The sequence below is a fragment of the Trachemys scripta genome, chromosome 7 (assembly GCF_013100865.1).
Source record: "Trachemys scripta elegans isolate TJP31775 chromosome 7, CAS_Tse_1.0, whole genome shotgun sequence".
NCBI classification, from domain to species: domain Eukaryota; kingdom Metazoa; phylum Chordata; order Testudines; family Emydidae; genus Trachemys; species Trachemys scripta.
Genome location: NC_048304.1, coordinates 89,348,247 through 89,361,063, shown reverse-complemented (window position 1 = coordinate 89,361,063; position 12,817 = coordinate 89,348,247). Strand labels below are relative to the sequence as shown.

The 12,817-nt window shown below is 37.8% G+C and overlaps 1 protein-coding gene across 1 annotated transcript in view; it reads right to left on the bottom strand.

The window, feature by feature from the left end:
• Positions 1 to 12,817, bottom strand: part of PCDH15 (protocadherin related 15) — a 698,694-nt gene that overhangs the window by 493,781 nt on the left and 192,096 nt on the right. Inside the window, exons 3-4 of the mRNA XM_034775466.1 lie at positions 9,368 to 9,528; positions 3,943 to 4,098 (exon numbers count right to left, since the gene is read on the bottom strand). Coding sequence (XP_034631357.1) covers positions 3,943 to 4,098; positions 9,368 to 9,528 — 317 coding nt within the window. The remainder of the gene's footprint in view (positions 1 to 3,942; positions 4,099 to 9,367; positions 9,529 to 12,817) is intronic.

Below are 12,817 nucleotides of genomic sequence, written 5' to 3'. Positions count from 1 at the left end.
CAGAGACCCTTCACTGTTCTCCACATGCTTCTATTGCTGTACTCATCCTCTGGCTCCTGCCACATCCCCATGTTGCTCCTATTGCCCCCCTCCCACCAGCTTCTGTCTATGTCCCTTCCCATTCAGTTTCTATCCATCTGTCCTCCAGTTCCTACTGCCCCCCTTCCCATCACTCCTAGTATACTAATTTTTCTCCTACTCATCACTTTGTATCCATGTAAAAGTGTTTCCTCCTGCTCCCTTCATGCTTGCGGATGTAAGGGTTATTATAAGGGGGCATTGAGAGCATAGGAGAAAGAATGTTTCAGCAACAATGATCAAAAAAGGTACCCTGAGGCAGAGAGCTGGCATGGGAAATTTCAGCCCAAATGATTAAAGTTGTAACTGAAAACAGAGTCTTATAATAGAAGTTTTAGGTAATCTTAATGCTACCAGTGCTGCCTATCACACTATGTTTATCTTATTTGTCTTATTTGGGGGAGGGATAGCTCAGTGGTTTGAGCACTGGCCTGCTAAACCCAGGATTGTGAGTTAGGGATCTGGGGCAAAATCAGTACGTGTGTTATGCTCATACAAAGCACACGGGATCTTTATAGAGGAAGGTAAATACACAGCATTTATTGAGAATACCACAGTTAGCATATGCTTTTTAGACACACTCTCTCTCACACACACACACACACACACACACACACACAGTCCTGCAATGATGTTTAGTGTCACCAGTCCAGAGTCTGGATCAATCTAGTGGCCAGCCAGATTGGTTGCAGAGGGGAGCGGGGCTCTCTCGGTCGTGATCCGATGCTCCTGGAGTGTGGCAAGATGAACCCAAAGTCCCATGGCCAAGCACCCTGTTCTTATAGATTTTTTTCTCTGTTGAAGCCTCTGGATTTTGCTGTGTTAGTTTGTGACCGGTTACTTCTTAATTGGTGTAAACATTCCAGTACACCTTGAGAGGGTCTTCCTGTCCTTTGTTCCGATTTAATCAATTGTCCTTAGGGGTGCCAGCCTTCACCTCAGGGTCGTCAATCTGCCCTTCATTATCGATGCACGTTGATGATTCTTTGATGTCCTTTAAGTCTCTTCACTCCTTCTTCCTTGATCATCTGGCTATAACAATGGTCTTCACACCTTATCTTTTCCTGATGCATACATTACTCATTCACACAAACAGATTGAGAATACAAACAGTAGTATTTAATATCGAGCAAAAAGGCATTGCAAATTAAACCTTGCTAAGTTTTACAATCAATAACCAAGACAATTTACATTGAGACCCAGGCCTTCAATGTTCCTCTAATCTACTTAACATAGACACAATAGAGGATCCTGTCTCTTACTTACTAAAACCATAAAACAAAGAAATGTATATTTAACTAGAGTGCCTAATTTGTAATACATATAGGAAACCATAGTAGACATTATAACTTATCCTAAAACAAAAGGGTGACCATAATCAGTCATAAGGATTGTTCTGGTCTGTCATTCCTTTCTGCTATTCAAAAAGGGTGGCTGACAGGATGAAATCAAATCATACATTAATTCTCATAGTACATTATAAAATCCAGCTCCTACAATTGGTCCTGCTAGTGAAAGCAGGGGGCTGGACTTGATGACCTTTCAGGGTCCCTTCCAGTTCTATGAGATAGGTATATCTCCATATATTATTATTATTTGAACACGCATACTTAATCCTCCTGTTTTCTTGAAGCAAAAACAAACAAAACAGAAAAACTGCTACTAACCTTTCTGTAACTGTTGTTCTTCAAGATGTATTGCACATGTCCATTCCAATGTAGGTTTGCATGCACCCTGAGCACAGCTGCCAGATTTTTTTCCCCTTAGTGGTATCCGTAAAGTCAGGTCCAGCACCCTCTGTTATCGCATGCTCATAGCACTTGTATAAAGGGCCCTGTCGACTGCAAGCAGCAAGAAGAAACTGAAGGGGCACACACATACCTACACTGGAATGGACATGTGTAAGCAATCGAAAGAGTAGTAAACTTCTACCCATACATTTTACTCCATTGCAGGAAGAAGATAGTCTCAAAGAACTTTCTGGTCAGAAGTCTAAGAAACCACTTGTGCCTTGTACTGTCACCCTCAGCATGCTTTCTTTTGCAGGTGGGTTTTAAGACTTGAGTTTAGGCTTACAAATATTCAGTTCCTTTTTATTAGAATACCCAAGTGCCTGGAAAATATATATTTTGGGCTACATTCTCATTACAACCACAACCGCTTTCTGGTACATTAGTGACATACAGGGACCATAGCAGTAGGAAAGGGCTACAGGGAAATTCCTCCAGGGCAGGAGTAGAGATGGGCTGGCTGCTCTGCCTGGCCTTATGATGCCACCTTCCCTGTCTCCATAGCTCTTGTTGTAAGAGCAGGGCCTCACAATTGCTGTAATGCTGAACCACTCTGATCACTGAAGCAGCCCAGAATACAGGAGAGGTATAAAGCTACCTTTACTTCCCTCCTGTGTGCTGAGAGGCCCCAGCACAAAACCATACCTGTTATCTGTATATACATTTTTATTGGGCTTGCAGAAGTACTGGATGAACACCTCAGATTCAAGTTTCTTTATTAAACAGCTTTCCCCCCCACACTCACCCACTTCTGGCATGACAACTCATGGTTATTCAGAATGAGGGAAATTATCAGGGGTTGATAGTCAAGATGTCTCAGTGTCTTCCCATTGACTTTAATGCCTCTACTCATCCCAGTCTTTCCCTAGGTTGTACAATGAATGGGTACTTGAAGTCAGTTTTGTGTAAACAAATGGTGTGGGAGGTAGCCCCTCCCTGCCTGATTGCTCTACCAGCTTGTTGTGAGGTGATGCTACAGTTGCACTACAGTTGCCATTTTCTATATATACAAATATATATTCTATATATGTATATACACATACATATATTCTTAACCATGGTCTGTACATATCTCATAAAGACCATCAAGTTCAGAACATTACAAGCTTTCACAAAAGGCCTTACTCAATATGGTTTTATAGCACAATCACATAGTATGCAATCAGTTGGTTTAACTGCTTATTTTTGGTGTTTAAACCTTCTTTTCTCCACTTGGGGTGTCTGGACCTTGATTGTCATACCCACCAAGCTGAGTTGCCAGGAACTCTTACTCCCTGTGCTGGCTACCGTTGTTATCCAATACAAGGTTAATATATAAAAATAAAAAGGAATAAAGTAAAGTAAGACAGGCAGAGGAGAGAAAGTAAACAGAATAACTTAGTTTTCACAAATATAGCAAAATCCATCCCTCAATTCCCCAAACCTCAGATCTCTTGTTTATTCAGTTAGTTTGCAGTTCCGATCATTCCCTGACACACAAACAAGATAAGTCAAAATAATTCCATTTGTGAGGCCACTTAATGGACAGAATAGAAGTAAATTAAATGTTTACACTGAAATACAACTTTGTCAAAGGATTATTGTTTCTTTCTTTAAAAAAAATGACTCCTGACTTGGCATTTGTTCCTCAATTTTGCCTCTGCATTTATGTAGTAATAGGAAAGCATTATCCTGTGACACTATTCAATTCTGTTGATATAATTATATATTCAATTTTTTTTTATTGCACTTTAACTGATGCTTTTATTCATTGTGATCCAATGTCAGGATCTGGTTTCTTCAGCGAATGGCTCCCTAATGCTTAAAAGCTAAAACTATACAAGCACTCTGCTGAGAGCTGTGCCAAACTTTCTGCTGTATTTGCAAATGAATAGCTTACATATTAAAAACTCCAATATAATAATCATGCCACATCTTCTAGAAAAAAATATCTAGAAACAAAAGGGTTTCTTACAATTGAAGGTTTGCTTTTTAAATGAAAACATGAAAGAGGATGGGAAGAAGCATATTCCAACTGTAATCTACACCAAGGAAATGGAGAAAAGGAAAAAAAGAGATATTAAGTGAAGCTGACCTCATTTACTGCCACATAATACCGCTGCTTCTGAAAGCGAGGGGAGTTATCATTCCTGTCTCTCACCACAATCCGCACTTCATGGTAGATAACGGTGCCAACTTTTTTGTTAATGCACTGGACTTGAACCACAATGGATTGAATCGACATTGGTGGCTGTAAATGAGAAAACACATCTTTATAATACACAGAAAGGTGAGGCATAGTTAAAGAAGACTCAGCTTCTTCACTACCGTCAATATGGCCTATTTGTTAGTCTCTAAGGTGCCACAAGTACTCCTGTTCTTTTTGCGGATACAGACTAACACGGCTGATACTTTGAAACCTGTCAATACGGCCTATGTTTACTATAGACAAATATGTTTTCTATATCATTCCATTTACTGTTATTTTACATTTCTCGATTAGAAAGTTTCTCAGGGACAGTGCCCTGAACAAAACAACCTAGACCTATTTTTGCAACACGTTTTTTTTTTTTAAGTTATCTAGAACCAACACATGCCTCTCAGATAGCTTCTCTTGCAGCTTGTCGGTTCTACTAGCATGTTCCTGCATATTTCAAAGTAAAGATAGTGATTTTTAAAAATTTATTATCAATTGACACATTCGGAGGACAATAAAATGACATATCTTTTGTATGAATATTCAAAATATTGCAAAAGAGATTGATAAAATATATGCCTTTCCATTACAATTTCTAATCCCATTTTGAGTAGTAGTGTTTGAATTGAAAGGTCACACAGTTCTTGGAAACAGCATCAAGTGCACTAACCCATCACTTACAGTTGACAAGTATTCATAATTTAAAAGCAGCCAGGTCACCTGTAAGGGTAGGCACTCCAGAGTCCAGCTCCTTCTACAGCTGTAACTAGCACTGACAGAATTTAGCCAGCAATACATTCTAGAGATAATGGATCACTACTCTAGATAAGAACTTCCTGTGACTAATATAACATACATCCTAATCTTACATTCGAATAGATTACATTCTGCAGTATAGGAAGGTCATAAATATGTCAGCAGCAAGCATGCTTAGTAGATTAGTGAGATTTTAGGGACTGAAAAATGCTTATGAATGTGTTTGAAAAAAATCAGGGATTGTGTGTCAGAACTAAATCTGTAAATCAGTCAGGCTAATTTAATTTTCTTTTATTTCCTTAAATAGGTTCATTCAAGTAAGTACAATAATGATAAATTTTACCAAATGTTCCATTAGTTACCAACGCTAACATCTACAAACACAAACATTTATTTTTCTTCTATATTAAATACACACAATTTAACAACAAAGTCTGGGCATACTGGATCTATTCAGCAATATAGCCAGTTTTTACATTACATTTTTACAAGTCATTCAGAGCTCAAGATACAGCTGTTTCTTATATGGCAAGCATATTAAGAGACAGTCTTTAAGAAATGCATAATTTACTTGATAAAATTAAATAGTTACTAAAGCTGTGTTACAATGTCAACATATTTATTCATATACTTGAAAAAATCCCAAAAAACCTAATTCCATAAAAATGATTTGTGATATTGTGAAAAAATGGGCCTTAAGTAAACAAGGGGTGATGTCTTTCTGTTAAATCTCATCTTTGGATTCCTACCATTCCCATGTGCTAGATCTCAGGATACTCAAGAGACAGCTTTTTTTCTGTCTCTATTATTTTCTATGACAGCAGCTGTGCCCTAGTGAGGACCTCTAACTAACAGCTTCTAGATAAAGTTGAACCTCAGAGTTATGAACTGACTGGTCAACCACACACCTCAGTTGGAACCGAAGTAGATAATCAGGAAGCAGCAGATATAAAAAAAAAAAAAAAAAAGACACCTCCCTCCCCCCCCCAAAACCCCCCGCACCAAATACAGTACAGCATTGTGTTAAATGTAAACTAAAAAAATAAAGAAAGTTTTAAAAAAAGATTTGACAAGGTAAGGAAACTGTTCCTGAGCTTGTTTCAGTTAAATTAAGATAGTTAAAAGCAGCGTTTTCTTCTGCATGGTAAAGTTTCAAAGCTGTATTAAGTCAATGTTCAGTTGTAAACTTTTGAAAGAACACCTGTAAAGTTTTGTTCAGAGTTACAAACACTTCAGAGTTATGAACAATCTCCATTCTCGAGATGTTTGTAACTCTGAGGTTCTACCATACAAGTATCTGGAGATTGTCAGTGCGTTGTCAGTGCATTGACTCTTTACTCTGAAATTTGCTGTCCCCGTTGTTCTGACTGAGCCAAGGTATATTTATCTTTTACATATTAGATAAAGCCCATATATTTTGCTTAAGGGTGCAGATGATCTAATAGATATATCTATAGACTCCAGGTGAGTCTATTTATGTGGGTATTGATATTCAGTGCATTCTTTCCCCATCCCCATTTTACACAAGCACTCAGTATGTTGGGGGTGCATCAGCAAACAAAAAATTAACTTTAAAAACAAATAAGTGACCCAATCAGCATAGAGCTGCAGCCCAGGTGACATCCTGAGGGCCATACAGGTAGTATATATGTGTGGATGCAGCCCACATAACACAGAGAGCTGGATATGTGACCCACTATAGTAAACAGGTTGAGAACCAGTGCCTTGGACTGTTCAGAAAAAGTACACTGTTCGTTCTCACAAATTCAATCAGTTGAATCAAATAAGATCTGATCCTCCTCCCTCAAAATAGTAAAACAACAAACAACCTTGGAAACAAGCTAAACCCAAACTTTTTAAAGCTTTATTTGTTTAAAAAAATAAATTAAAAACACTCCAGTTATTGCTCTTATGTTATAAACCGACACGTGCTCAGTTTCTTCAGAATTCCATGGATCCTACAGGTATTCCTGTTTCTGAAGAGGAGTTATGTGGCAGGACTCTTGATGGAGGCAAGGATCTTGAAGATGTGAGGGGACCCTTACCTAAATTTTTCCACTGGGATTTTTACATTTTCTTTAGATTTTGACTTACATGAACTCTCAAACTGAGGCCACATGTATTCTCAAAATATTTCTGTTCCCACTCAAAGAAATTTGTGAGGCAAACATAAGGAATTTCACTCCAAACTCATACTTGTGTATTTGACCATTACTAATATTACATAATTAATTAACTGTAAAACAAGCAATGGATGGCACCAAAATCATAACAGTAGAATATGCTGAAAATATTACCATAAAATAATGCATAAAAAGCCTAAAATAAAGGTATATCCATTTTCCACGTAGTGACCTATTTGTTTCTCTTTCTTAAGAATGTTGCCATGGTGGAGAATTAAATTAAATTCATAGCACTATAAACCACTTTCAGCTGCAATCAAGCCATAGTTAACCAATACAGAACAGCAATCAGGTCAGCAAGTTCTCTGACTAGATAGTGTATGACATATGGAAGGTACAGGTATTCACATTACATTTTGAAAGGCATGTTTATCAGTCTAGGCTAGGTCTAAATATAGTCACCTCCACTTCAGTTACAGTATATCTCTGACAGTGAAGCAGTGCTTTTCAGAACACAACTTTTATAATTCTGTAAACACAGTTACTTTAGCACAATCTGGAAGCGCTATGGTTATAAATAAAAAAAAAACAGTCTAAATCTCAATATAGCACTGACAGAGCTATGCTAAGTAAAAAGATTGAATCAAGACCTCTTTCTCAGTTTTCAATATCCACATGAACAGAGATCTTCAGCTGGTGTAAATTGGCACAGTGACTTTGATTTCAATTAAGCAGAGGGTCTTGCTCAAAACAGTACTTTTTTTGCAGAATGTGAAAATTTAAAATAACCCAAAGGAAGAGAGAAGAGACTAAAAACAATTAGATTTTAAAAATAAATCTGTTTTTTATAAAATCAAGTCATTGCACCAGATGACAAAGTTCAAATAAATAAGTCTGTATTGGACAAAGTGTTTTTAAGGGGACACGGTGAAGGAAAATAACAGGGGTTGGTTTTGATCTATAAAAGCCTATGTTGTTTACATCATGGCTATTTAAGATACTCTACCCTCCTTTAATTTAATGTTCGTGTGCTGTTGTTAGTGTCCAAATTCACCCACTTTCTGGGGTATGTAGGTATTGTTCACTTAAACAGAAACAAAAAATAAAACTTAAGTGTGCTCTGAGTTTGTCTTCCTACAGTTTCTCCGTGGCCCTAGTTAGAGCTAATAGAACTCACTTAGTGCGGTGAGTTAGGAAGAATAGTTCTGCATGTCTATGCTGGGTCCTAGGATGTCAGGTTCTATTACAGTCTGTCTCCTTATAGTCTGTCCAAAAACTGAGCTTATATGAAGCACAGGGAATGCTCAAAGGTCTATCTACATATGTCTTTGTCCAAAGAGATTATCTAAGAGGCGCTTGAGTTTCTTTGTTGGGAAGTTGGTAGAGTTCTCTGTGCCCATTCTGCTGTGTGTTTCTTTACGTGACTTTGCTAATTATGTACAGATGCTTAGAGAATGTGATGGGTACACTTTGCAAATGAAAAAAATTACAAAATAAGAAAAATTGAAGTAAATTAGGCAAATTTATATATGTAAATTAAATCAGGGATAATTTAAATAAAACTAATTACATTTCATTATTACTCTTTGTTTACTTAATGCACTTATTTCACTATGCACAATGAAAATAAACTAGTCATTTGGGAACTAAGTCTCACAAGTCTAGATTCACAAAATATTTTTGTTACTCCAGGACTAGAAGTGCCTCAGGAGAGGACTCTCATGAGGAAGGTAATTCAACACTTCTGCTTCCATCCAGAATCAGGAAACAAAGTTATGTGAAAACAAAAATTAAAATGTGGAGGGGAGAGAAAAAAAATCTACCTCAATCTTTTTTTAAAGTTGGGTTTAGGTCAGTTATTACTTTATTTTCGCCAGCTCAGATACCTCTATTTGACTGAGGTCTCAACTTGTTTGTTGTACAAACTTTTATGCATTTACCTTGACAGACATTTGTAGCAGGTGACAAGTTAACATCAGGAACCAAGTTAACTTGCCCATGTATCCTTTCTATATAGTCTAGAAAGAGAACTAGATGAATTTTTTCATCTCCTTGAAATTATTATGTTTATAATAAATCTTGAACATTAAAAAGGGAGTATGCAACAATACATGGCACTATTAGCATGTTACTGAATGTATATTACCACGTAGGTACAACTTGTAAATGTGAACTTCCCATGCTGTTGAATGTATTGATTATGTCCTGAAATACCATTAATTTAAAATAGATGCAGAGATGTCTTCTGTCCAACAACATAAAGGATAATCCCTGGTATATCTATAAAACAGCGAGTCAGAATGTTTCTGTTTCCTGGATCCTGTTACTACTTTACTTATTTTTTTCTAGTCACCCTTAAAAAGCTTTCCATTTCTAACTATTAAATGTTTGCTTCCCTGGTCCAAGATTTAGAAGGGAAAAAAAGGTCTGGGAAATAAACTAACATCTCTGTCCAGAAGTCGTCCAGTACTGTTTAGGTACAGCCTCTGGCTGATGGGATCCAGAATCACCCAGTAATCAATGTTGTCCTTCAATGACAGTTCAATAGTGGGATCAGTCCCTCCTGCTGTCCCTTTTATCAGCATACTGTCCACTAGGATAGTGCCTGCAAGAAAAAAATGGATAAAAGAGAATATGTTCATATATGTGTACTATAAAGCAAATTTAAATGCATTTGAATAATTCACTTTCATTCTTGTTCTTTTTTTTAAATACTGTGGATTTAATTGGTATTAAAAAAAAGAACATTCCACTTCAAAAGACCCATTTTGGCTAACTACAGTATAAACTATTCCAGGAACCTCTGAAGTAAACTCTTTATAAAAAACACTGCAAGTTTTACCTTGGTGATTAGACCCACTATCTAGGTTCTTATTTTCTGTTAACATCATGAGTTCTGGTCCTCCGCCATCTATCATCCAACATTATCATGAACAAAGGAAAATACAGTAACTCCTCACTTAAAGTCGTCCCGGTTAATGTTGTTTCGTTGTTATGTTGCTGATCAATTAGGGAACATGCTCGTTTAAAGTTGTGTAATGCTCCCTTCTAACGTTTTTGGCAGCCACCTGCTTTGTCTACTGCTTGCAGGAAGAGCAGCCCATTGCAGCTAGCTGGTGGGGGCTTGGAACCAGCGTGGACCGGCAGCTCCCCATCAGCTCCCCGCTCCCCTAAGTTCCCTGTGCAGCAGCTGCCCAAAAGGCTAGCAATTGCAGCTGCCCCTCCCTCCCACTGCAATGTGCTGCTGCTCCTGCCCTCTGCCTTGGAGCTGCTCCCCGAGACTCCTGCTTGCTGTGCGGGGCGGGGGGGGGGAGAGGGAAGGAAGAGGGGGGCTGTCAGGGTGTCCCCCTGCTCCTGCACCCTGCTTACCCCATCTTCCATAGAGCGGGGGGGACACACCAGGGCTCAGGATGGAGGGAGCTTGCAGCAGCTGCGGTACTTAAAGGAGAAATGCGCCTATTTCCCTCCATTCCTGCTGCCATGTAGAGTGAGAAGTTAACCCTTGAGGGCTCAGCCAACTGCTAGTTCATCATTTAGCAATAAGGGAAATATCCCACCCTCTGACTCCTCCACCTCAACCAAGCTTCACAATCATCATCACTGTGTACCAGTATTAAATTGTTTGTTTAAAACTTTTAGTCTGTGTGTGAGTGTGTGTGTGTGTGTGTGTGTGTGTGTGTGTGTGTAGTCTTTTGTCTGGTGAAAAAAATTTCCCTGAACCTAACCCCCCCATTTACATTAATTCTTATGGGGAAATTGGATTAAATTAACATCATTTCGCTTAAAGTTGCATTTTTCAGGAACATAACTACAACGTTAAGTGAGGAGTTACTGTACTGTTAGAGAGACTGATATTTCAATTCAGTGACTAAGGCTTCTGATGGAAAGAGTGCATCAGAAAATAGATGAAGAAAAAGAAAATAGAAAATAGAAATAGAAAAAAGAAAATAGAAGAAAAAAAAGAGAAAGAAATAAAATGTAACAGTAGTAATGCATAGTATTCTACACTGCAATGTAAGCCCAGGGTTAGTAGAGCTTGAGTTAGCAGACCTTGTATTTGCTAACCTATGGCTTGAGTGTCTACATTCATTTGTAACCCCAGGTAGGATGGATGAACCCTGGGTCCCAAGCTGGGGCTCCAGCATCTACACTGCATTAAGAGAGCCTGAGTCCAATCACCCATATCCCAGACTTGTTAGCACCCTCCAAAAATGTGACCACTCTAACCTTTTGTTCAAAGAGTAATGTGGGAAAACTTGACTATCCACCAAACTTGACTGTCTAGAAGAGAAAATAAGTTGGCCCATCGGATTGGGGGATACTTTTGGCAGACTCCCAGAGGACAAGTCCAGTGGGGCTGCATCCACACTGCAAAGGAAAAGCGTTTGAACCCTGGGTGTCAGCTTGACTTAGGCTTGGGCCCTCCATCCCCGTAGGGTGCTGGGGCTCTGGGTCTGAGCCCTGGGTTAACACAATGTCTATAGAGACAGAAGAGGGGGAGATTAGGCTTGACTATGAGTTCCAAGCCTGGACTTACACTGCAGTGTAGACATATATACAATATCCATGGAAAAAATTCATTTTTTGTGGAGATCCATAAGAGAAAAAAATTGTAGCATAAAGAAATCAAAAACAAGACCTACAAAATAAAAGCACTGCAATTTTCGCTTCTATTATGCAGCATTTCTGGGGCATTCAATTAGTATCATACATTAGTCTAATACAGATAATCTGTTTTCACTCTTTTCCCCCCACCCTTTCTTTCTCTTTTGGTTAAATTATTGCCTAATAGTTTTACATAGTTAGCAGCTAGTGTGCATTATTTAATTAAAAGAATCCAGGTGATGGAGAATTTACTCCATATGATTAACAGTTACAAAGATTAACTGCCCTCACTATTGAAAATTTTACACTTGAGGTGGCTGACAGTCCATGCATTTGCCTAAGCCAAGAAACCTACAGAAATCAGCCCTACCCAACCTTGGCCTTCGACAAAGGAGATAATAATGATGACAACTGTTAAATATTTGCATCTTACTTCCAGTTTGAAGCTACTCGATCTTGTTATACATTTGTCTGCTAGATAAAAAGTCCTTTAAAACCACATAATTTGATTTTAGATTTTGTTAAGGCACCCAACATTCCTATATTCTTAAAAGAAACTTTCATTTTGCATTTTTATATAAATCCATGGTAAAGGCATTTGAGATTTCTTGCTAAATTATAAACATTTGAAAATAAGCCTTTTAATATTTATCATTATAGTATTATTTTCCTAACTTATTAAGATTCTAACATTCAATTTCTGTTCTTTAAAATATTTGATCATTTTAGGTGCACACAGCCTGCTTTTGTCCTTAGGCTAAAATGCCAAATAGATAAAATGACAATAAATCTTAAGACACAGAAAAGATTTTGATACAACATGAAATGACATGAAATGACAATTTCTATGCTATGTCTCTATAAGTGCAAGCAGAGAGGCAGAAATATTTCCAAATACCCAGAATGAACTAGTTTGCAAGGAGCTTACATGATTAGTCTAAGGTGCTGTTTTTTTTTTTTTTTGTGCACATCAAAAAAACAGAACCGAAAACACACTGCAATGCTCAAACTTAAAACCAGTCTAGTATTTCAATAAATCAGAATAGTCCACTGATTTTTATGAAACTTACCCACTCTGTCTTATGGATGGTATGTGGAGATGGTAAGACTGGAATTTTTAAATCATTAAATTAAAAATATAGTGCTAGAAGGCTGTAATTAGATTTGTGTGTGTGATTTTAGCATGTGCCCTGAACATTGTGGTATGAAAGTGGGAAGGTGACAAATGTCATGGAGTTTCATAATGATTACTGTTCTGTACCCCAAAGGTGTCTGAGGTATGGGATTTC